The 26,799-nt window shown below is 32.7% G+C and overlaps 1 protein-coding gene across 3 annotated transcripts in view; it reads left to right on the top strand.

Annotated features, from left to right (window-relative positions):
• Positions 1–23,293, top strand: part of LOC142241826 (uncharacterized) — a 28,982-nt gene extending 5,689 nt beyond the window's left edge. For all 3 annotated transcript variants that reach the window (XM_075313653.1, XM_075313655.1, XM_075313654.1), the window contains exons 3-9: positions 12,564–12,772; positions 14,481–14,645; positions 18,115–21,450; positions 22,050–22,368; positions 22,437–22,567; positions 22,627–22,794; positions 22,849–23,293. In XM_075313653.1, coding sequence (XP_075169768.1) covers positions 12,564–12,772; positions 14,481–14,645; positions 18,115–21,450; positions 22,050–22,368; positions 22,437–22,567; positions 22,627–22,794; positions 22,849–23,121 — 4,601 coding nt within the window. In that variant the 3' untranslated portion in view covers positions 23,122–23,293. The remainder of the gene's footprint in view (positions 1–12,563; positions 12,773–14,480; positions 14,646–18,114; positions 21,451–22,049; positions 22,369–22,436; positions 22,568–22,626; positions 22,795–22,848) is intronic.
• Positions 23,294–26,799: the final 3,506 nt, after the last annotated feature.

Below are 26,799 nucleotides of genomic sequence, written 5' to 3'. Positions count from 1 at the left end.
GACAATTAATTTTACATAATTATTTTTTTTTTTGTTTTCGCTTGTTAAAGAAAATTTCGTAGTTTGAGGGAAAAATTGAATTTGTACTTTAGTAATTAAATTCTTTCTAACATTGGAGAAATTTTAACTAATACTTGATCAAGAATACAAAATCTTTGGTCATGTTTGGACATGGTTGCCGCTTATCTAGAGCATATAATTGTCGCGACCACCATGTATTTTGTCTTTGTGAAAAGAAATTTCTAACCGAGAAAAATGTATGCTGCACTGAAAAAACAGTGAACCCACCAGGAAGAAAACTTTCGGTTAATTTTAGAAAATTTTGAATATTTGTAGAAAATTTAAACTAAACAGTATTACAAACGTTGGCATCACGCCGATGTCATAAAAATAAGTAAATATTTTTCGACAAATACAAGAAAATTTATTAGACATAACTATGTTTTTTCACTTGTTAAAGAAAATTTTGTAGTTTGAAGAAAAAACTTGGAGTTCAAAATTGCAAGAATGTCTTTAGTGACATACGAAGTTCACGATGGACGCCTTTTTGGTAAAATTTACAAATTTAAAGAAATTCTGAACTATTTTGTGGAAGACACGAATTTAGTTAATCTTTATGCTTCATTTGAGTATATTTTTTTCCTCGGGTTTAGTTAATTTAACTAACGTACACAAAAAATTATTAGAGTAAAGAAAACTTTCTCCAAACATAATATTACTATGAACTAAAATAAAGTTAAATTGGCTTTAGTGAAATAGAGAGTTCACTTTTTTTTTGAGTGTGGCAATAAGCATTTATTGTTTTTTATCGGCTACGTATAGCAATGTCTAGAACCATTACATGGTCATAAAGACCACACTGAAAAAACAGTGAACCAACCAGGAAGAAAAATTTTGGTTAATTTTAGAAAATTTCGATTATTTTTAGAAACTTTTAACTAAACAGTATTACAAACGTTGGCATCACGCCGACATCACAAAACTAAGTAAATATTTTTCGACAAATCCAAGAAAATTTATTAATTTAAGTTATTAATTTTTTTCATTTGTTAAAGAAAATTTTGTTGTTTGAAGGAAAAAATTGTAGTTCAAAATTGCAAGAATGTCTTTAGTGACATACGAAGTTCAAGATAGGCGCATTATTGGTAAAATTTACAAATTTTAAGAAATTCTGAACTATTTTGTGGGAGACATGAATTTAGTTATTCTTTATGCTTTATTTGTGTATAATTTTTTCCTCTGTTTTAGTTAATTTAACTAATGTAGGCGCATTATTGGTAAAATTTACAAATTTTAAGAAATTCTGAACTATTTTGTGGGAGACACGAATTTAGTTATTCTTTATGCTTTATTTGTGTATAATTTTTTCCTCTGTTTTAGTTAATTTAACTAATGTACGCCAAAAAATATTAAAGCCATGGAATCTTTCTTAAAAAGTAATAATTCCATGAACTAAAAGACAGTTAAATCGGCTTTAGTGAAATATAGGGTTCACTTTTTTTGAGTGCATGTACACTTTTTTTATTTGTTAAATCTTTTGCAGTTTAGTGTTGATTGTTGCTTAGAATGGACGGATAATACGGAATTACTATGTTTTGTGTTAATTTATTCATAACTTGGTTCATTTGATGATGATAATTATTGTTGAAATTGACGCAAAATAGAGTGTATAAAAATATGTGATTCTTTTTTTGCAAGCCATTATAAATACAAATAAACAAGGAATTTGTTAATAAATAAATAAATAAAGTTGCTTCTGTGTTTTTTTTTTTCTCAAGTGGCGTTCTTTTTCGACGCCGAAAAAGTTTTTTGATAAAGACTATAAAATTTTAGGTTGTGACTATATTCTTTTAACTGGGAGAAAAACATTTTTGACGAATACCATAACATTTTAGATAGTCACCAATGTATTTTAATTCAAACAAAGTTCTTTTTATCAATATAATAACATTTTAGACGAGGACAATTACGGGATTTTTAGAACTATGTTCAATAAACCAACATTGTTGCAGGTAAAATGTTACATGGTCGCCACAAAAGTAGATCCTATCATATTATTTTGCTCTTCGAATATGATCGTGACAATTATTCTCTGTGTGTATATTAGCAATCATCGACTGTTTACAGTAGACACTCTGTTGTTTCAAAAGAAAAATGTCGAGCATAATGAGAATAAAAGGAATGTGATACTCCTCTTAGAGCCTACTTCTTTAATACATAATCATTATTTCAAGATATTACATGTACCAAGAAAGTTTTCTTTTAACGCTAAACTTTTTTCCTCAAAAGCATATAAAAAAGATTAGAAACAATCGTTGCAACGCTTGTCATAAATTCAGGTCTATTTGCTCTTAGAGAAAAATTTATTAAAAAGGGGAATTTCGTTTGTCAATAAAGGAAACAGAATTTATAATCTACTTAAATGAATCCATTAAGATACCAAATCTAGTGAACGTGCTCATATCGGGGTGTGATGTTTGAAAATGCATTTCTTAAGAATTTATACAGATGTTGGTTTAAAAAAAAAACTTTTGAGAACACAATTACGTACCCAAGTATGCACTATCTGAAATATTTAGTCATTTACATTTGGCTCCGTGTCATGAATATCACGTAATAATTTCTTCAATCAATATAGCGACATTCATTGGTCGCGGTCAAATATTTTTTTTGCGAAACTACTAATGAAAACTTTTTCATAATAGCTTGCTTTTAGTAGTGAAGTAACAATCATTGGGTTGATTTGCATATTATACAAATTTAAACTTATGTACTGAACGCGCCGCCACCTGTCTTTCTAGTTTTGCCTTTTTCTTATAATTTCGTTCATAGGTTTTAGTGCATGTTTTGAGAGAAATAGATTTAAACTTTTATGGTATTCCATATGATTCTATACGCAAAGAAAAAATACTTTCCTACGTAACGAAACTCGCCTTTAGCGTAAAGTATTTTCCGTAAGAGGAAATCTACCCGAATATATGTATCTAATCGTTTTGATTTTAAAGAAAATTCTTTAGCATCAAAAGAAAAGGATTGCAGATCTTGTGTGATAAATTGACACAAGCAAATATGTTACAATTATCTAATAAATATCTGTTTTAGTTTAAAAAACCTTTTCACAACAGAGTGAGAATAGCGTGGTTGAAACCGACAGTAGATAACGGATATAACAAAGTCAGAAAAAACACAATATTTTTTGTTATTTATAAGAAAAAGATTCTTTTAAGCATACACGGAGGAAAAAAGTGTGTTTTTTATATGTTTGGATACAAAAATAATATGTTTGCGACAAAAAAAATTACAACACAATTTTATTAACACAATAGAGTGAGAATAGCGTGGTTGAAACCGACAGTAGATAACGGATATAACAAAGTCAGAAAAAACACAATATTTTTTGTTGTTTATAAGAAAAAGATTCTTTTAAGCATACACGGAGGAAAAAAGTGTGTTTTTTATATGTTTGGATACAAAAATAATATGTTTGCGACAAAAAAAAATTACAACACAATTTTATTAACACAATATGTGTGGGTAAAAGAATATTGTGCTCGAAAACTAGTATACACCCAGAAAAAAGTGTCTTCGAAACTAAAGGAAAAAATGTTCATCAATTTAGTTTAGCCATTTTATTTCCATTTCCAAGCCCTTCATTCAGCAGGTAACATTCATTCGTGAAAAAATTGGTTTATGATTTTTTATATTTGTAGGCATTGAAGTTGTCAAATGGGGACAAAATCGTTAGGCAGCAACTTATTAAAAGTGAAAGGCACAAGAAGAAGAAAAAAATACGTTTTACAGTTGATAACATTACATGGAAATTGGAAATAGTGGAATAATAAACTAATATTTCGATGCTGTTGATTCTTAATAAATATATTTAATATATTAATAAAACATGTCTTTTATTGACGAAAAAATTGTCTATATAAATAAATAAAATTGTATTTAAAAACGAAGATAAGCAGTTCTAATTTTGAAATAAAAGGTTTACAACAAATATGTAAGATTTGTCCAAATTAATGAAAAAATTTCAATAAAATCATTCCATATATGAATTCAATTCAGTTAAATTTGTTCATTCTGTTGTATAGTGGTACATAAATATAGGAAAATGTTAACTAATATATGGAATGCATTCTACCTAATTGTTATGAAAATCACATCGTTCAAACAAATAAAAATGTCTTTGGCGCTATACGAAGTTCAACTTTCTTCACAATGAGTTCATTTTAACTTAAAGAAGGGGTCACTTTTTTCTGTGTGTATTAGGTTTGCAATCGATATGTTACAACATAATATGTTTACGTGAATAATTTTTTTAATACAAGAAATGTTTGCACGGAAGCATATAATTCTTACAACGAACGTCCAAACACGATATTTTTGGGAAAGTCATTTTAGCGGCAAAATCCATTATAAGGAATACAAACTTTGTGAAAATTTGTTTTGGGCTATTCCCCATCAAGTTATAATGAAATTTGCAACAAATATACATAATTTTATGCCTTTTTATACCCTGCGCCACACTGTGGAACAGGGTATCATAAGTTAGTGCATATTTTTGCAACACCCAGAAGGAGACGAGATAGACATATGGTGTCTTTGGCAATATTGTTGAGGGTCGGCCCCTGAGTCGATCTAGCCATGTCCGTCCGTCCGTCTGTCTGTGAACACATTTTTGTAATCAAAGCCTAGGTCGCAATTTAAGTCCAATCGATTTCAAATTTAGCACAAGTATGTATTTTGGATCAGAATAGAACCCTATTGATTTTGGAAGAAATCGGTTAAATTTTAGATATAGCCCATATATATCTTTCGCCCGATATGCACTTATAAGGCCCCAGAAGCCAGAGTTTTGCCCTAATTTACTTTAAATTTTGCACAGGAAGTAGAATTAACATTGTAGCTATGTGTGCCAAATTTTGTTGAAATCGGTTCAGATTTATATATAGCTCCCATATATATCTTTCCCCCGATTTTCACTCATATGACAACAGAGGTCAAAGTTGTAATCCGATTTAGGTGAAATTTTGCACAGGGAGTAGAAATAACATTGTAACTATGTATACCAAATTTGGTTGGAATCGGTTCAGATTTAGATATAACTCCCATATATATATGTGTTTCTTATTTCGGCAAAAATGGCCAAAATACCCAAATTTTCCTTGTAAAATCGCCGCTGCTAAGTCGAAAACGTGTAAAAATAACTTTAATTTTCCTATACTTGTAATACATAGCTATTGACCGATAAATCATAAATACACTTTTGCAAAGTTGCCTAAAAATTGCTTCAGATTTAAATGTTTTTCATATTTTTTTACTAACATTGTGTTCCACCCCAGGGAATTAGACTGAAATTTTAAGTCTACAGTTTTTTGGAAGTCTAACAAGTCTAACAGATTTAAATGCATGTATAGGGGAACAGAAATCTTTATATGTAGCACCCAACACATTTGACGAATTTGATATGGCGAAATTTTGGATCTACAAAGTGGTGCAGGGTATAAAATAGTCGGCACCGCCCGACTTTAGACTTTCCTTACTTGTTTTTACTGATTTAGTTTTCACTTTAGCGGCTAAACTCGAACTTAGTACTCACCTATAAACGTTTTTCGTATACTAAAAATTTTCTGATACCAAAAACCACACAAAATTTGCTTTTACTTTTAATAAATGTTCTTAATTTTGTTCTTCGCTGTGCGAAGGTGAAGATAGGCACAATTTAATAAACTAAGATTCACTCAATTTCACTCAAAAAAAAAAATATATATATATATATATAAAATATATAAACTATTTTGTGTGAATTTAGTAAAATTATGTACATACTTTATTTGTATAAAAAATTAAAGCAAACATATTCCTACACTGAAAAAACAGTGAACTCACCAGGAAGAAAACTTTCGGTTTATTGTAGAAAATTTTGAATATTTTTCGAAATTTTTAACTAAACAGTATTACAAACGCTGGCATCACGCCAATATCACAAAAATAAGTAAGTATTTTTATCGGAAGAGGCTGTCCATTGTGACCATTGTAAAAGCTTCTTATATTTTGTTATTACAAAATATTTCTTATTTTCATATAAGATAATATACATTGTTAATTGTCCAGACAGCGCCTTATAACCGTAGTTTTATATAAGCCACATCGAAGCAAGTTCCCTTTGACCGGGATCCCGGGAAATTTGAAAAAATTCCCGCTTTCCCGGGAATGGAAAAAGTCCGGGGAAACCCCCTAATTAGTACACTCAAAAAAAAGTGAACTCTCTATTTCACTAAAGCCAATTTAACTTTATTTTAGTTCATAGAATTATTATGTTTGGAGAAAGTTTTCTTTACTCTAATAATTTTTTGTGTACGTTAGTTAAATTAACTAAACCCGAGGGGAAAAATATACTCAAATGAAGCATAAAGATTAACTAAATTCGTGTCTTCCACAAAATAATTCAGAATTTCTTTAAATTTGTAAATTTTACCAAAAATGCGTCCATCATGAACTTCGTATGTCACTAAAGACATTCTTGCAATTTTGAACTCCAAGTTTTACCTTCAAACTACGAAATATTCGTTAACAATTGAAAAAACTTAGTTATGTGTAATAAATTTTATTGAATTTGTCGAAAAATATTTACTTATTTTTATGACATCGGCGTGATGCCAACGTTTGTAATACGGTGTAGTTATAATTTTCTACAAATATTCAAAATTTTCTAAAATTAACCGAAAGTTTTCTTCCTGGTGGGTTCACTGTTTTTTCAGTGTACACACATAGTTACTACACTTTTATTAGCGATTGCTACTCGATTCTATATTTTAGCTTAAGTATTTGGTGTTAGTCAATTTATGCGATTGCAGTCTCGACTATTGTACACAAATATAAAACTTATCCAATACCGAAAAATACAGCAGGTTTTTCGTTTATCAAAGACATTACTGAATTATGTCATTAGGTTTTGTCCAAGGTATGTACCCAACAACACAGCAGGTCAGACGTATTGTAACCAAATATCCAATGAAGTTCAGAGAGATTGGAGACTATTTCAAAAGAGCATTTAAGCCACAATTATACATGACGCGACTGATTACATCAGAGTTAAAAAGAGAGTGTTGGGAATCAACGCAACATAAATACTGATATTGAGCGATCCACGGTTAAACTGGAATTCCAATGCTTGTTGAGAAACAACCACATCTGAAAACGTTCCTCTGGCTAATGAAATGTGCTGCTTCTACTGTTTTGCTAAACCAGTTAAAGAGAGCAAATCGAAGATGGTTGACATTTTCCCTCACGAGCTACACGCAAAGAAATAAAACGTTTGTAAATCGTCCTCTTTTACTATCCAAAAGTTATATTTGGTACATGGCATATAAGTCTGACTGTATGCGTTGATGGCTATAGAATGATATATATACTTTATCAGTAAAAGTACAAAATATTTAAAAACTACTAGCTAGTGAACAGAAAAATGATCATATTTCCCACTAATTGATAAACTCTTTTATATTAATATGCATTAAAATTCTTAATTGGTTTTAATCATTTTAGAAATATTATTTGTCTTATATAATATTGTATTTTTTACAAGAACTTAAATTAAAAAACTTTGTTCAAATTGAGCTTAACATGGAATCGGGCAGCACTCAGTGATAAGAAAGAATGTGGTATCACAATGGACTGAATAGTCTAAGTGAGCCTGATACATCGGGCTGCCACCTAACCTAACCTAAATTAAAAATACTTTTGTTTTTATTTATATTTTTTCTGTATGTTTGGGAAAACAAAATTTGTTTTACGTTGACTAAGTGAAATAAAGGGTGGATAAAATTTCAAGGGCCGATGTTGATTTTGAATAAAACACAAACTATTTAGGAAATTATTGTAATTTTATTTTATTATGATATATTGGTATTACTCAATTATGTATGGAACAAAATATCGGTCAAATGGGCTCCGCGACCTCGATGGCACACCTTCATCCGATGGTCCAAATTTTCGATGACGGTGAGGCATAATGGAGGTTCTATGCCGTTAATGTGCCGAATTATCTCATCCTTTAGCTCTTGAATTGTTGCTGGCTTATCGACGTACACCTTTTCTTTCAAATAATCTCAAAGAAAAAAGTCCAACGGTGTCAAATCACATGATCTTGGCGGCCAATTGACACCGCCATTACGTGAGATTACACGGCCATTGAATTTGTTGCGCAAAAGAGTCATTGTTTCGTTAGCTGTGTGGCAAGTGGCACCGTCCTGCTGAAACCACATATCGTCCACATCCATATCTTCCAATTCGAGCCATAAAAAGTTCGTTATCATCTCACGATAGCGAACACCATTCACAGTAACTGCCTGACCGGCCTCATTTTGGAAAAAATACGGACCGATGATGCCGCCAGCCCATAAACCGCACCAAACAGTCACTCTTTGTGGGTGCATTGGTTTTTCGACAATCACTCTTGGATTCTCATTCGCCCAAATGCGGCAATTCTGTTTATTGAGGAATCCACTGAGGTGAAAATGTGCCTCATCACTGAAGATGATTTTCTTCGAAAATTGATCATCCACTGTTGCCACTTCTTGGAACCATTCTGCCCATTCACGACGTCTTGGCGTTTAGGTGTGGTTCACATACAACATCGGCCCTTTGCTTTGCGCCCCCACATAAATTAGGTTGGGAAGCTCTGATCTATAGCGTAAAGAAACGAGCAATAGTTTATCCATCTGGGGAGTTTATTAAATTCGTCTATTCTTTTTAAGACTTACTACTTCTCCCAAATTAAAAGTTTTTGATAGAGGACTTGCTGTTATAGGGGCATTACTGTAATGACCTTTATCGACTTCACTTTATTTGACCACTCCGTTGTTTTCTTTAACATGCTGTAAATACAAGTTCCGTTGATATTATTTTTGTCTTAGTCTGAACTCTTTGGCATTTCCAAGCTGAGTATGCATCTCACCTCACGAAAGCTAAATTACAAGAATCCATTGACAAGAAAAAATTGCAGTTACTCTCCCCTCCGCGCACTCTTTTCAACGCCAATGTTGCATTGCAACAACATCAGTAAAAATACTGCAGCAATGGTTGATATTTATTTTTGTAACCAACTCAACAGGTTTTTCAGAACATAATGGAGATGGATTTCACTGCTAGTACATTGTATGTCACTCTCCTATCATTTCTGATCTTTTTCCGTTCAGGTTTAATCGCTTCAGTGTGAATATTCTCACCGACTGCCATGAAGACAAAGACCGAGTTGATGGTGAGTTGCTAGCTTTCGATATTAATGAAGGCTAACTGCAATAAAGTAAGACATATAAGACCTAGTATTTCAATTAAAAATTGTAAATAAGAAACATTCAGCAACTGCATCATCATTGAAACCATATTAGAGACATTGACAAAATAAAATTAACTAATTATAGATAATTTGAATTTCGGAGCTAATGAAAAAATATGGAATATCTGCATATATGTACACAGAAAAAAAATATTTACGAAATTTGTCCTTAATTTACAAAATATTAAGGACAAATTTCTTTAAAATAAATATATTTTAAATAAAATAAAGTTCGTAATTTTTGCTTCAAAATTTTGTTTTTATTAAATTTAGTCTTAAATTTAATGAAATATTGAATCTCTAGATTTAAGATAAAACGCTTCAAATATGGGATAAGACTTAGCTTGAGGATTTAACATCTTTGGTTTAAAGTTTTTTTTTTTGGAATTAAGAAAACATTTTTTACTTTGAAGTATCAGTTATAATTTGGATTTTTAAACTGGCATTTGTTTGCACGTGAATAGCTTTATTAATACGACAGCCCGATATATCAGGCTCACTTAGACTATTAAGTTCATTGTGATGCCACAATGGTGAACTTCTCTCTTATCACTGAGTGCTGCCTGATTCCACACTGAAAAAAATATTGACCTTATATTGAAGATTATGCAACTTAAATTTTAGGACTCGAAATTTACGCAATGGTAAGGACAAAATTTTTTAAAATAATGACATTTTAATTAAAAGAAAGTTTATAATCCTTGCTTCAAAAATATTTTTCATTAAATTTAGGACACAAATATTGAAATTTTGCGTCCCTCTGTTGAAGTTGTAGATCTTTGAAGTAAGGCAAATGTTCCTTAAAATAAAGAAAAACATTTTTAATTTAAAGAAATTGTCTTTAACTCAACTGACATATTGAATTTTTAAATTTAAGATAAAAATGCTTCAAATATAGGCTAAGACTTATTTTAAAGATTTGCATCGTTTGTTTGTACATGAATACCTTTATTAATATATCGCAAACAGAGAATAAAAATTCGGTGAATGAGATCTGCATCCAATTTTAATTTTATCGATCCTAGATTTAAAGCCAGGGAGGTCCCTAAAAAATGTCTCTATTTCAAAGAAGCGGCATCTTTGGCTCGGAATCAATACCCGAGCCGAGTCCGAACGGCGTGCCACATTGCAGTGAAACCACTTAAAGAAGCTTTGAAATACTCAGAAATGTCACCAGCATTACTGAGGTGGGATAATCTACCGCTGAAAAACTTTTTGATATTCGGTCGAAGCAGGAATCGAACCCACGACCTTGTGTATGCAAGGCGGGTTCATTGATCATCCGAGGCGTTTATCGAACCTTTCTTTATCCAGACTGTGTAGAAAATATTTTGTATACATTCTTCATTGAACGCACCACATACACGCAGAGAAGAAACATGATTGGCACAATCATATTCGAAGAGCAAAATAATATGATAGAAGCTATTTTTCCGGCGACCATGTAACATGTTCATCTGCAACCATGTTTGCTCAGTGAACATGGTTCTAAGAAAAATAAAATTGTACTCATCTAAAATGTTTTTATATTGATAAAAAGAAATTGGTTTCCATTAAAAGACAATAGTCACGATCTAAAATGTTATGGTATTCCTCAAAAATGTTTTTCTTCCTGTTAAAAGAACAAGGTCACAACCTAAAATGTTTTGATCTTTATGAAAAGACTTTTTTCGTCGTCGAAAAAAGGACGCCACTTGAGAAAAGAAACACACAAAATTAACTATATTTATTTATTTTTATTTATTTATAAACTAATTCATTTATATATTTATATTTTTTACTTATAAAGTCGTGCAAGCAAACATCACATAATTTTACACACTCTATTTTGGTTCAATTGCAACAATAAGTAAACAATCCATATTTACTTCGTGCTCATCAAATGTACAAACGCAGGCACCATGTAACTGCAAATAAAAAAAATTATACCATAAGCAACATGCAGAACAAAAAAAGGTACATTTTTTCAATTACACTTCCCTTTTTGTGTTCACATAAAACCACGTGGCACTTCTGAATAAATAATTTAACACAAAACACAGTAATTCCGTATTCTCCGTCCATTCCAAGAAACAATAAACACACGACTGACGCGCAAAATGAAAATCGTGTGTACCTGGTCAATGTTTTTATAAAAAACATAAAAAATTAAGTTGTCACGAAAACAATGTACATGGCCTTTTTGGCCATTTAATGGTTCTAGACATGTCTATACGTAACCTATAAAAATACTTTTTTCCCTGCAAGAAAGTAAAAAAAAATTGAATGGACAGGTACATGATTTTCGCGACCAATTAGTGGTCTTAAATTCTATCATTTAAATAATAGAACATGTTTGCGGCATTTGAGAACCATTTAAATGCTTATTGCCAGCATAAAATTTTCTCCGGTCGAAAATTATTTTTAGAAAGACAAAATACATGATTTTCGCGACAATTACATACTCTAGATAAGCATTAAATGGATGCGACAACCATGTCCAAACATGTTTTTTCTGTGCGTGTAGCATGTTAACTAAATTAAAGCGTAAATTATGTCTAAGTATATATTTATAGGAGTCATCACACTAGCCTAAGCATACGCTACCATCAAAACTGAGCCTTTGATTTTGGGATTATTACTTCTGAAACAATAGTTACATCGTTTATAATAAATTCTGGTTTATTTGCTTGACAAAAAATACCTTGTATCAAAGGAGAATTTCCTTTGTCTAAAAGTTCGTCCCGGAGGAAAGCATTTTTTCTGTATGTGTATGTTTTAGGAAAATATTGGTTTGTAGGGTAAAGTAAGGAAAAAAAGCTTTCTTACTTTATCCTACATTATTTTTATTTCAAATACAGTTTCTGATACTATATATCATTTATAGGAGTCATCACACTAGCCTAAGCATACGCTACCATCAAAAACTGAGCCATTGATTTTGGGATTATTACTTCTGAAACAATAGTTACATCGTTTATAATAAATTCTGGTTTATTTGCTTGACAAAAAATACCTTGTATCAAAGGAGAATTTCCTTTGTCTAAAAGTTCGTCCCGGAGGAAAGCATTTTTTCTGTATGTGTATGTTTTAGGAAAATATTGGTTAGTAGGGTAAACTAAGAAAGAAAAGCTTTCTTACTTTATCCTACACTATTTTTATTTCAAATACAGTTTCTGATACTATCAAATTTTTATTATTTGTATATTTGTTCAAACTTTGCCTTCACTTTATATTTCAGAATACTATTTGCCTAATCCGAGCAGTCCAAATCGATTTGTGCCATCCTCTCAGTATCAAAATAATCGACAATATCGAAGTGGTGCTGGCCAGCCGGGGTCATATCAGGAACAAATTCTCTTTATAGGGAATTCAAATGCGGAATCGAAGACACAAAATCAACAGTTAACTTCTCCTGCTTATACACCTTTCGGACAGCAGCAATTTGTGGTAAGTTCAAATGTATAACTGACGAAACTACACGTGGCAAAATTGCTAGAGGAAACTCCCAGACACTTTTTAATATATCATACGCAGCAGGAATTTAGCATAAAATTGCCTTTAGACTTAAAAAGAACAGCACAAGACAAGTAGTTTTACAATATATGTTCATGTTTCTTCACTATTTTCATGTTTCGCATGTGAAAGACAAACCCAAAAGTAAAAAATAAAATGAAAATATAACTTTTCTTGGAAGATGTTAGTACAATCAATTCAAAACTTCAACTAGGAACTAACTTGGATACTGTGAAAACCGCACACCTCTCAAAAGTGGACAATTTTCGTGAGACATTTGCTATATGATCACATTGGCTGTCTTTCGGGGCCGATTTTTATAAATCCCGGGAGTCGGGATTTCAAAATATAAACACCTCTCAAAAGTGGACAATTTTCGTGTGACATTTGCTATATTATCACATTGGCTGTCTTTCGGGATCGATTTTTATAAATCCCGGGATTCGGGATTTCAAAATATAGAATCCCGGGATTCTCCGAAATTTTCGGGATTCTATAAATATTTTAAGTTATAACAATCTACAGCGCCAAAAAATTGTTGTAAATTAAGCCAAGTTAGTTTAATTCAATTTTATTAACAAAAGAACATTTGAAATTGCTATCACATTTAAGAACATTTAGTCCAACTGATCAACATGAAGAAAAGAAAAACAAAAAAATATTATAAAAATAAATTAAAAAAACAATTTCATATTGTTATCTTACTAATTTAAAAAATTTTAAGGATTTTGATTCTGTTAATCCTTTGGTACTTCATCGTTTTAAGTAACTTCTTAAAAATATCAAGGCATCAAAATTTCAGCTAAACGCGATCTTGTTATATTGTCGACGGACATTTTGTCATTGCTTTTTATTTTAAGTTCGAGCTTAGCCGCTAAAATCTTCATTTTTTCACGATTACTATAATCAATTTTAAGGGATACAAACTTTGTGAAAATTTGCTTTGGTCTATTCCCCATCAAGGTATAATAAAATTTGCATAATTTTATGCCTTTTTTTACTGATTTAGTTTTTACTTTAGCGGCTAATCTCAAACATAGTACTCACTTTTATGTGGCTTTTTATACTATACCTCATGTATAAATTCTTAATGAAGGTGTACCATAAATGTTTATTAACTCAATTTGTCAGGTATGAAATCTAAGGTCCGTTTGCACTTAATGGAGACTCCAATTTATTGATAAATAATGCTAAAATGTCACAAATTTAACAAATTGGAATTAGTTTTTCGGGATCCCGAAAAATCCCGGATTCGAGATTAATCCCGTCCCGAAAATCCCAAAAAAAAAACAAAAATTATAATATTAGACAAGCAAAATTCCCTTTGGTACAAAGTATTGACAATTTGGAAAGCAAACAAACCCCAATTTATGACAAGCGTTGCAATGATTATTTTTAATCTTGTTTACTTGCTTTTAAAGAAGTTTTTTAGTGTTAAAAAACATATTTGTCTATAATTTCGTTCCTCTGAAAAGAAAACTCTTCTTTCAATGTAGTTACACCAGGAAAATCTGCCGAAATAACAAAGAGTCTGCTGAAGCTCTACTTAAGCCTTTAGTAACATAGGTCTCTTATCAAGCACTGTTTATATGTAGCTAATTGTAATTATACAAATAAAAATATTCAATTTTATTTTTTTTAGAATAATCGCAACAATGAGTACTATGACGTGTCTCCCAGGCCATTTGGGGCATCCGGATCCACTGGTGGCGCTTCTATTCGTTCTAAATCAAGCTTCAAACCAAGTAGCAGTTTCGTTCCTCAAAGAGCGAATGTTCCACAGTATCTGCAACAATTTAATGAGCCTGTAAGTATGATACACATTTTGAGATTTGAAATTACACCCTCTCATAGAAGAAAAAATGTACTAAAAGTAAAGCAAAAAAATCATTGGCGCCAAATCATGACCATTTTAACCATACAGTAGTTTTTTGTTACTATTTTTGGGAATCGTACGAAAATTTTCTTTTACTTTAATTCATATTGAACTTATGTGTACGGTCAATGAAATTTATACCCACGATTAGTTCATAAAATTTTTGAGACATAGTTAAATAGGAAAATTTCATTGGTCTGAGAACAATTTCGAAAAAAATATTAAAATTTAAGTACAAAGAAATATTTTTTTCAATAAAAATAAGTTAAATTCAGCGCTAGTTTAACTACGAATTTTTTCGGTGTATTTGAACATTAAATTTTTTATTGAATGAAATTGCTGTTTGCTGATAATCTCACGATTGAAAATGTTTTTGAAAGTGTTTCGTTTAGTATGCCTCATTTAAGGGATACTAAACTCTTAAAATGATTTCAACTGTTGAAGTTAAGAAATCCTATTCTTAATTTGTTTTAAACTAACATACGTCGAACTTTGGAAATGCCCTTTCAACAAAAGTATTTGAGAAGGGTAGCGAATGTAATGTTGATGGTTTTAGTTTAAATAAATCTCAAATATTTCCATTGTCAACACGAACGTATCCACGTAAAGGCGGTATATCCCGGTAGAATAGGTTTTTTTTCTGCAGTCCCATGTTTGATTAAAGAAGTTTGTTATTTTTCGTCGCCGATCAAGTTCGAATACACCGGTCTGATTTTCTTCTTCAGTTATTGCTTATGCGGTTCGAAGATAACGCTGTTACACCATAATGTGAAGTAACGCCAATGAATGATACTGCGAGAAATAAACTTAGGTGTTGCCTACGTGGGAAATGGTAATGTGTTTCATGCAGACATTTATTCCAATGGAAACAAGTAAAACAAAAAAAAAAACAAAATAAATTAACAATTGTTTTTATTCAATTTCATTTGCAAATGTGTGTACTTCTAACCAATATTTTTTTCTTTCTAAGAATTACGAAACGGAAGCTGGTAGTTTCTATAAGATACGGTTGTAGTTATAGATCCACTATAATTTTCGTCATTGGAGAAAAATCGTTGCAAAATTTATATACAACTTCTATAATCACTATATATGTAGATATCTTAGATATATTGGTATAGGATAATTTCGTTACCTTCGAAATCAGATACATAATTTCCGAGAACAGAACATGATTTCGACAAACATGCTACATGATAAAGTAACATTTTGCTCTTGGAACATATCTGGGGTGATTCCTTCTCTGCGTGCATTTTATATGGTCAGAAATCGAAACTTCGATGAATTACAAACGGAATGGTAATCTTATGTTATTATACTCCCATACTAAAGTGATGTGTATAACAATTTGGTTAAAAATATCAAAGAGAGATTACAGTATGTACTGGATTTTACCGAATGCATTTTTCTTGTTTTTGTTATAGCCTGTGTGATAAATCCTGAAAGATTTTATCGGGGGAATTTGAGTGTTAAAAATAGATTTTTTAATAATATCACAATTTAGGAAAATAATTATTTGAAAAATTCATGATCTAATAAAAACCTATAAAAAAAGCATAGTACTAAGAGAATATTCACTTTTTTGAGTACGGGAGTGTGAACATATACACTGAAAGAAGAGTTTCTTTTGTGAGGAACGAAGTTTTAGACAAACAAATAAAAAGAAGTAGAGACAATCTTCAAATCGCATATCATAAATTTGGGTTTATTTGGTCTAAAAGGAAACACTTTATAAAAAGGGGGAATTTCGTTTGTCTAAAATTTCGTTCCTGAGGAAAGTATTTTTGTTTGGGTGTATCGTCGAGCTTGAAAAATCAGCCATAAAAAAGGATAATACTGTATTCGGAAAGAAAAAGTAAGAAGAAAGCAGAAAGCAGAAAGAAATTGTCGATTTTTGGCTGTTTTAAAATTTGGAAAACTCGAATGTTCTAAAATGTTGGAAATGTCGACTTTCGACATTTTGTTGTGTTGTTGAAATATGATTCTTTAGGTATATGAAAGGGCCTGCATTTTGAGCCAAATAAGAAACAAGATATTAATTTTAAATCAGGTAATGTTTGTCAACTGATGAGTCCTATGTCATTCAAGATTTAAAAGGACTTAGATTTGTTTTCATTTATATTTAGGGTTAATTAACCTTGGAAAGTCATCCTTATTTTTTGTACATTTTGACTACGGCCTATTTCAAGGCTCTTCAACTTGCATCATGAGCAAAAATGAGAACTAACATTTAGTTTAATATTTTATTAAAATCTTTGAATTAGAATAACTTAAATTTGTCATCTCCCAGTCGACCAAAATACATTTTAGATCGAAAATAAAATTAAGCTTCGTCATTTTGGCGAAGGATGCATGTTTAGGTTTAAAAGAAGTACAAAACAAAACGGTTCGTTTGAAGGCTTATAATTATGGTGGGGAACCTAGGGAAAATCAAAAGACTATATTATACACTCAAAAAAAGTGAACCCTCTAACATATTTCACTGAAGTCAATTTAACTTAATTTTAGTTCATGGAATTATTACGTTTTGAGAAAGTTTCTTTTACTCTAATAATTGTTTGCGTACGTTAGATAAATGAACTAAAAAACGAGAAAAATTATACTAAATTCGTACTTCTAACAAGATAGTTCATTATTTCTTTAAATTTGTAAATTTTACTACAAATGCGTCCATCGTGAACTTCGTATGGCACTAAAAACATTCTTGCAATTTTGAACTCCAAGTTTTTCCTTAAAACTACTAAGTTTTATTTAACAAGTAAAAAAAATAATTATGTCTAATAAATTTTCTTGAATCTGTCGAAAAATATGTACTTATTTTTGGTATATCGGCGTAATGTTTGAAATACTATTCAGTTAAAATTTTCTAAAAATAATCTAAATTTTCTGAAATTAACCAACATTTTTCTTCCTGGTGGGTTCACTGTTTTTTCAGTGTATATAATGTTTAGTTTTATATTTCTTTATTATATATAAATTCAGATTTTGAGCTATGATGTTCATGTCATGCATTTATTTTGCCTTGTAGGCTTACGTGTTACTAGTAAATGAATAAATAAATAAAATAAGAGTTTTTTCAACTCAAAACCCAAACATAGTACCAGCCTTAACAACAAAAGCGTTACGAAATTCTGTCCAATTTCTGGGAAGTTTCACTGCTATTTGGAACATACTTTCGGAATCAGCGTAAAAAATTAATGATATAAAAGAAGAAATGGGAAATATTGGCTTTGCAAAACATGAATTGTCAAAAACCGAATGTTTCAAATTGTTATACAAAGTCAGCTTTTCGATTCTCATTACAATATCCATTCAGTTTTATGGTTTGTGTCGATTTATGTTGGTACCATTTTTAAAATATAATTTTATAAATTTTGTTTTATTTTTTCATTATATGCAGGCCGAAAAAATACAAACTTCAAATCGTTTACCCTCGACAGGATTTGGTAGCTCCGCAGCGCGACCTTTTGGAAACGGAGGTTTCCAACCCAGCTCAGGTTCTACCCGAAATCGCCCGGTAGTATCGTCAATACACAATGCAGAAAATCCCGTTGGACCAGTGGCACAACAACAATTACCATTCCGAAATAGCAGAAATCGATATCAATCTCAAACACCCGTTAGCCCCAGCACAACAACGGAAGCACCCACTACAAAACGTTTCAATCGATATGGATCCAGCCGGAATGGGTTCAAGGCTCCGCCATCACCTAGCAGTATACGTTCAAATAATCCAGAATTAAGTAGAACTAGTCAAAATAAATTTACTACCCGTAGACCTGCATTCATTAGTCGTGAAGTTAACGAACCCATACAAAGCACGAAATCACAAAAGACATATGCCCCAAAACCAGGTAGGGTGAAGCTTCCCTTGAGGAACCAACTATTACGACAGCAGATTTCGCAGTCATCGACTCCATTTAGGCCTGCGTTGCCGCAAACTCTACGTACTCGGAAAGAGAACGAGAGTACAAGTCAAGACTATGACGAGGACACTGGTGAAATTAAGTCCCTAGATCAGAAAGATCCCCTGGAGAAATTACAATTACATGAGGCAGACCAACCACCAACCGTTTCGAAAACAGTAGATATGGATGACGCCACTACCGTAAGTCCACTTGAGCTGGGGGAAGAATCTGCCACAAAAAGTATAGAATCCGGATTAGACTCCAGCCATGAAGGTGACGATGACGACTACGACAAGAATTATTCAGACGAATATACACAGAGCCAGGAAGATTCGGATCTAAGCAAAGAGGATGAAACAACATTAACCCCTGCAGATTTTGGAGACAACACAACAATGAAATCAGTAGAATCCGAAGAAGAATACCACGAGATGGAAGAGGAAGAAGTAGAAGCTACAATTATCCCCATAAGCGAGCCAACTCTGTTGAAGCTAAATGATATTGATTTAGTACCTAACACAACATCTGAGCAGTCTCCACAAGAAGATAAAAGTACTGCTACTGTAATTCTAACTACCACTGAAGTTTCTGCTACGGATGGATTTAAGACCGTTGGTGAGTCAAGCTCGGAATATGAACAAGGAGAATATGAGGATGACGATAGTTCTGAGGGCTACGGTACCGATGCGGATGCGTCTTCTATTGACAATGAGAAAAATAAAACGCTGGAAAGTGTAATCACAACTACACTAGCACCAAATTTGGAAATCAGAGAGATCATTTCAGTCGTTACTAGCAAGAGCATCGTCAATGGTTCAACAGCTATTATACTTCCTGTTACACCCAGAAGTACCACATTGTCCATGGAAGAAGAAGCTATATTCAATGAAACTAAGTCTTCGCCTGCCTCTGAAGAGTACTACGATGATCTAGATGAAACTACAACACCAAAAACATTAGCCTCGACTGAAACTGATGTGACTAACGTTACGGAAGGCTATGTTGTGGTAGCATCTATCCAGACCAGTCGTAGCATTAATGGTGCTCGATTTTTGCCATTCCCTGCTATACAACAAGAAGAATCAAAGAAGTCCCTATCGGAGTTGGAACGAAATGCAAAGGCAAAGGCGAATAAAAAAGATACGGAGTCTATTTCAGAGCAAGCAAATGAAAGTGACGAGGATGAAATGAATAACCCCATTCATTCAAATGTCTCACCTGAAAATACGTCCTCACAGCAAGTTTCTTCTTCGACGGAAAGCATCATTGATAAGTTAGACCGCGTCCAATCAGAATTGTCTAGCGGTCTTTTAGCGGGCAAGTACCCTATCATCAGCCAAATGGATGCATCAACCCAGCCGACTACGTCCACCGCAGGTTCCAAATTCGCCCCAAATATTCGTAAATTCCAACCAAAAACTACAACAGCACCCAAAGTCAAAGTGCACCATTTCGACAATCCACCAGTAAATGTAAAAGTTCACCACGTTGACGAGTCTGAAATGGATGAACTTTCAGGCCTTCTCCCAGTAGGCTTCAAAGGTAGAAACTCATATAAGGACCGAAAAATTACAACGACAACCGAGAAGGCTATACAAGTAGCACCAGACGTAAAGAAACCTTTCCGTAATTCCACAATTAGCAGATCATTCAAGAACACAGGAGTGGTAGTCCAGGACGTTTCCATAGCCGGCTTATTGCCAAAGGGTTACAAACCTCAACCTTCTTCAACAGATAAACCTTCAAATGACTTGCAAAATATATTGAGCAAAATTAAATTTGATGATAACCTCGATAAACTACTTCCCAAGGACTATAAGAAGCCCAGTTCGTCCACAAAAAAACCTGAAGCCACAGTTCTTGATGATATATCAAAATTTTTGCCTCCAGATTACAAATTGAAGACATCTACTCCGGCAGCGACCACTTCTGGTACCACAATGACATCATTACCAAAGCTCAGTGAAAATACTAACAAGCTTTTGGAACCTGTTTATAAAACACCCTCGGATAGTAATGGAGAAACTATAGACCTCACAACTCAAGTTACAAACTTCCCGAAAGTGGAAACAGAAGACATTTCCAAATTTTTACCACCAGGATATAAACTTAGGACCACAAAGAAGCCAGCACAAAAATCAGATCCCGAAGTAATTGACATTTCCCAATTGTTACCAAAAGACTTCAAGCCACAGGAGAATAAGAATCCTGAAGCCGATGTCATCTACAAAAAGATCGAATTTAAGGAAGTAGCTTCACTACTGCCTCCCGGTTATGAACTCAACAGTAATGATACAAAATCCGAAAGCACCAGCTCCTCTTCCACCACGACCACGGAAACAAATGTAATGTCTAATGAAAATACCACTACTAGTGGATTCAAAGTCGTCTTCCCCAAAGGATTTCATAAACGCTTAGGAGCCCAAAGGCTGACAACACCAAGGCCTACTGATATTGTCGATGGTGCTAATTCGCCAGCTATAGTTATCAAGAAAGGCCCACCAGTACGTGCCACGACTGAGTTTACTGGATGGCCCACCCCGTCAACGACACCAATTTCCATCGAAAAGCTTTTGGAACAAGCCAAAACCGCCACTCTAGACTTCGACGAACTATTACTGATGTCATCCACGACATCTAGCACAACCACAACGACAACGACCACCACAACTACAACCACGCCAAGACCAACAAAGCCAGGCTTTTGTACAAATGACTGCGATCTAGCTGCCACAATCAAAATTATTGATGGGGTATCTTGGAAACCCGAATTGTTAGATCACAACACTGTGGAATGGAAAAATTTAGCTCGTGAAGTGGAGGCCCAGGTATGTATTTAAGAAAAAAAAACTAAATATATAGTAAGTGATCCCACTCGTTCATCTAAAAACCCTAGCTAGCTAATTCAGCACTTTTTGTGTGTTGGAAACTTCTGTTTCGAAAGAACTTTTGATGCCGCAAAATTAACTGCTGAATTAAACGATTATGATGTCATTCTAACAAGATTTTGGTTATTTTTAATGACGTCATAAAACGCTTTAAATTATTATATTACCTCGCCTTCAAAGGATTTCTTGAAGATCAAATTAAAAAAGATGAAGAATGCATGTTAGCTTAATAGCAACAATTTCTTGAAACCACTTACTTGTTACCACCAAGTCTTCTATTAAAAAAATTGAGAATTATAGTTACAGAAAAAGGAAAATAATTAAACTGCTGTAACACATCAGTTAGAGTTTGTTATTCAGAGTTATGCCAGAGATTTTCTATGAGAGTACTGCATGAACGAAGAGTAAATTTTTAAAACAAGGTGTTCGATTAAAGTTCGCAAACTAGATCATTGTATATTTTCATGTGATGAGCCTGCGAAAAATGATGTTTTCATTTGATTCTAGAATACATGATTCGTAATTATTTTTTATTACAGTTAAATGAAGTATATTCCACCGCACCCCAACTTAGTAAGTGGTACAAAAAGGTTCGTATCGATAGTTTCAGCAAAGGCAGTGTACTTGTGGATTATTATGTGGAGTTGGCTAACATCACTAAAGATGTGAATACTCTAGAGATCAAAAAACTTTTCCATGAAGCCTTAACACCTCAAGAAATACCTCCACCGGAGACAGAAAATGAAACAGATAACGAAGACAATCACATCAGCGCAGACGAAAAAGGTGAAAAGCTAGTCAAGGAATCATTTTTGATGGGTAAATATGTTATAGATCCAATCGCAACAGATTTCTCAGGTAAGATAAAAGAACATTGCCCATATCATAACCAAAACAAAACCCACCAAATGTCCTTACTATTAAAGTTATACCGAAATCTTTAACGCCCAATGTGGAGTTTGCCGAAGAAGACTTGCTTATCCCGCAATGGGCTATTGTTGTAATAGTGATTGGAGTTGGCTCATTGGCGTTTGTGATTATATTTGGAGTAACTGTGGTATAATTAAGGTACAGTCATATATCAGGAGCATTATATCTGATCGCTTCTTCTTTTAGCTACTCAATCGACAAAAGAGAGCAAAAAAGGCGCCCATTCCTTTGACAAACGACATGCTAAACGAGTTGAAAATTAATCATATGGGAGGTGTTGATAATTATGGTGTAGACGATTTCTATAACATAGATGACGCATGGAACGATACCAAACAACCCATTAAGCCCAAGGTATGTATATAGAAGAATATCTCTTATGTCAATGTCACATTTATTTCTTTTTAGCGGTTCACAAATTCGATGCATGATAGTAGCGGTTCTAACATATACGACAGTTGGCGTTCCATCCGCCATGGTGACTATTACTACGACTCCCAAAAAGGAGACTCTTTACAACGATCTTTGAAGCATCAACCTCATTCCCAATACCCCCAACAGCAACAGATGTATGGTCATCAGTATCCTGATGCATTTGCGGATGCTCATCAAATGTATACGTACAACAACCATGGTGGTGGCAGATCTCGTTTTCCGCGAGACTACGATCCCGATTTTTAGTTTCAAAATCTAGTTTAAATGTAAATAATATTATTAACATATACCCATACTCACCCTGTAAATCATGGTCTTGTTTAATACTCTAGATATTATTTTCACCCAGCATTATAAATTGTTTTTAGTTTTAAGTTACTTTCTATACTATATCTACATATATTTATTAAAATGAAAATTTTGTCTTTTATATCATACATCACACTGGGTAGCTGACATAAAATGTTAGAAATTGAAATAACCCTATTTTTTAGTTCTTTTATGAGAATATTTGTAATTAAAGCAAACAAAGCCGGAGAGTAGGAAATACTAGAGGACGAAAAGTAAATGTCAACCGTATAGATGTCGCATAATGACCCAGCTTTTGGTAAAGTCGGCAGAGAACAATCTGTACGATATTTGAGAGAAACGTCGACAAAAACTGCATGATATTAGAGAATCTTTCCTCATGACTGTCACCTACACCCAAAGAAATTTCTTAGTAGGGACAGCAGAAAAGTCTGCTAAAACAGCAGAAAGTCTGCTGAAAAATGGACAGCAGTCACTGTTTACTGAAATAGCAAACATTTCCTGCTATTTTTGAAGCTAGATTACACTAAAACATGTTTTATTTTGGCTAAAACTAATAAAAATGTCAACTTAGGAGCTATCCTAACATAATTAAAACAATATTTTATGAATATCTATAGTATTTTTATAAAATTGAGGCATAACAGCAAACAAAATGTTTGCTGATCGTATTTAGGAGCTTGTAGGTATATTACAGTGCAAAAATGCACCACAAACTACTTTTGTTTCTTAAATATGCTTTGGGGAAAAATTTATAACCTAAAAATTTTACAAATTGTTGTTCATTCCCTGCCAGCATTTCAATGTTCCATTTCATCCTCATCGCTACCACAGACTCGTAAGTGACACTGCAACAATCGCCAACTGTGATAGTATTTTGCCATCACTATTCGCATGAAAGTATTTTGCCATCACTATTGTTACAAGAGCCATTTTATATTTTGTGAAACACCAAGCGCAACTGGCTTATTATAATTTATTTCACTGAAAACGAAATAAAAGTGCTGAAAACATAGTTATTACGCTTAAAATTGTGAAAAGTAAATTGGTGAACAATTTTTGACTTTTGAAATGGTATAAAGTGATAGTTTTTCAAATATTTTTCCAGACACGCTGCCTCCATTGGGAATAAAAGTACTGGCTGATAGACGCTACAACATTTAACTTACAACTTGTAACTCAACATCAATCTCTTATTAATGCATAAAAATGTGTTAAATGTGATGTGATAGCCGTATAAATGTTATATTTATGAGAATTTATAAATGTTTCATAAAATTAATAAACATCTAAACAATCGTGTTTTACTTGACCACAATGATTCTTTTACAACTATCTTAAAATGCACTTTGTTTGATTGTTTGAAGGGGCTCTTATTGGCGTCATTCTAAATGTATCCAAAAGGGCTCCTAATAATTGCACTCATGCGATACTTTTTTGTAGTAACTTGGCGTGGTACAACTTCTCAATAGTGACGGCGCTTTTCCGAGGAGTTTTGGATATCGTATTCGACTGTTTTCGACGTAGTGGGGATTCTCTGAAGCGCCCCCAAATTCAAAAAATGTTGGCAGGGTTAGGCCCTGAAGTACAAAAATATAACATCAGACATCGACTGCTGTTTTTAGCAGACTTTTTCTATGAGTACTGACGCAGTTTTACTTCACAGTTCCTTTCCTTGTATTTCCTACTCTCTGGCAAAGCACTTTGTGGACAACACATGATATTTAGTCATTTTTGGTGTATTCGTGCTTTTTATGACGGTGCCCAATAGAAATCATACTACTGTTATATAGTCCACAGTAGAAATAAAGTAAAACAAAAACTACAAAAATATTGTCCGTAGAAAGTTATCGTAACACACAAACCCAACTAAATGATACAAGAATAAAAACCTGTTGGGTAAGAAGAGGAAGCGGATATTAAACTCATGTTGACGGCAACAGAAACTCTCAGTGTTTGTGTTTTTTTTTTGAAAGAGTTCATAACATTAAGCTCTTCTTTTCGCACTCGCAGTTTTGGGCTTTTTATTCCCCATTATAACCACACACCATTGTAGATTTATTTTGCCGTTCTTCTGTTGTCAATGAGGTCGATGCTCTGTAAGTCCTCTGATTTATTCACCACTATGTTCTCTCACATTTTTTTTTGTGGTAACACTGTTAGCAATATTGAATTGAGTTGAATTGAGTTAAAAACTTTTAAAAGTAAACAAACACACAAAAAAATTTTTTCTGATTCAATCACCAAATTAATTGATCCAATTAATTTTTTAATTGAAATGTCTTCAATCACGAAAATGATAGTATCAATCACAGTTTTAATTGGGCATAGAAAAAATTCTTGATTAAAAAATTAATTGATTTTTTAGCAAATTTCAATTAATTTTTTAATTGATTCAATTAAAAATTTAATTGATGTTGATTGCAAAACTCAATTAATTTATTTTAAAAAAGGTAACTATTTTTAATTACTTTCTGAATTGGCTTAGCGTTTTTATTTGGATTAACAAATGTTTGTTTGAAATACATTTTTAATTAAAAAAAAATCAGCACTTTTTAACTGAATTAGTCTTCCGAATTTGATTAAAAAGTTAATTGTATCAATTAATTTTTTAATTAAAATTTTTAAAATTTTCAATCATTGACTTACGCCCATTTTCATGAAGCTCCGTTAGTGCTTCGTTAACTAACGAACTTTTAAACCGTATTATGGGCATAGCTGCTATCTTGCATATATATTCCACATGACAGTTAGGAACTTAACTGCCGAAAATTTTTCAGTTAAAGTTAACCGGAGAGAAGATATTTGGAATTTACTTTCTGTTAACTGGCAGTTAAAGCCTAACGGTGCTACATGAAAATGGCCGTTAATTAACTTAATGTTTCTATCATGATTAAAAAGTTAATTGTATCAATTAATTTATTAATTAAAAAAATGTTCAACTTCAATTAACTTTTTAATTGGAAATATTTTGGTGATATTTTTTTCTGTGAACTTACATGTAAAGCACCAATTGGATTTATTCAAGTTATTTGGCGAGTATGTATATCATGGGTATAGTTTTTTAGCACTGCTATTTAGTCCACAGAAGAAATAAAAAAAACACACACACAGCACTACAAAAATAGCAAATTTTCATAACACACAACACGAACTATATGGTGCGAGCATAAAAAGCATGATAATAAAATAACCTATTGAGCATGGAGAGGAAACTACTATATTCAAAAAGTATAACAAATTTAAGAGCAGTGCTGCCAATTTATCGACATTTTGAACTTGAAACTAAATCGGGCTGCCACTTTAACCTAACCTAACCTATCAAATTGCAAGTTTTTGGTAGAAATTTCTTCCCAGTGAAATCTTGCAAAACGTTGCCTGCTGGTTTTTTATAACAAACAAAACACTAGTACTGTGAATATGTTCCGCAATAACTATTGGAAGTTTAAACAAGGGAGTAAAGTAGAAAGACAGGTGGGGCCGACTAAATCATACCTTAAAATCACCTGCTGAATAAAGCCGAGGATATACAGAGAATCAAGCAGCTATTCTGAAACTCCGTTGGAAATATAAGACCGCCAACAAAATCAAACATTGCTAGTGAGAAAACTAGAT

This window comes from Haematobia irritans, chromosome 5 (assembly GCF_050003625.1).
Source record: "Haematobia irritans isolate KBUSLIRL chromosome 5, ASM5000362v1, whole genome shotgun sequence".
Lineage (NCBI taxonomy): Eukaryota > Metazoa > Arthropoda > Insecta > Diptera > Muscidae > Haematobia > Haematobia irritans.
The sequence above is the reverse complement of the archived record's forward strand: the minus strand, read 5'-3'. Positions and strand labels throughout refer to the sequence as shown.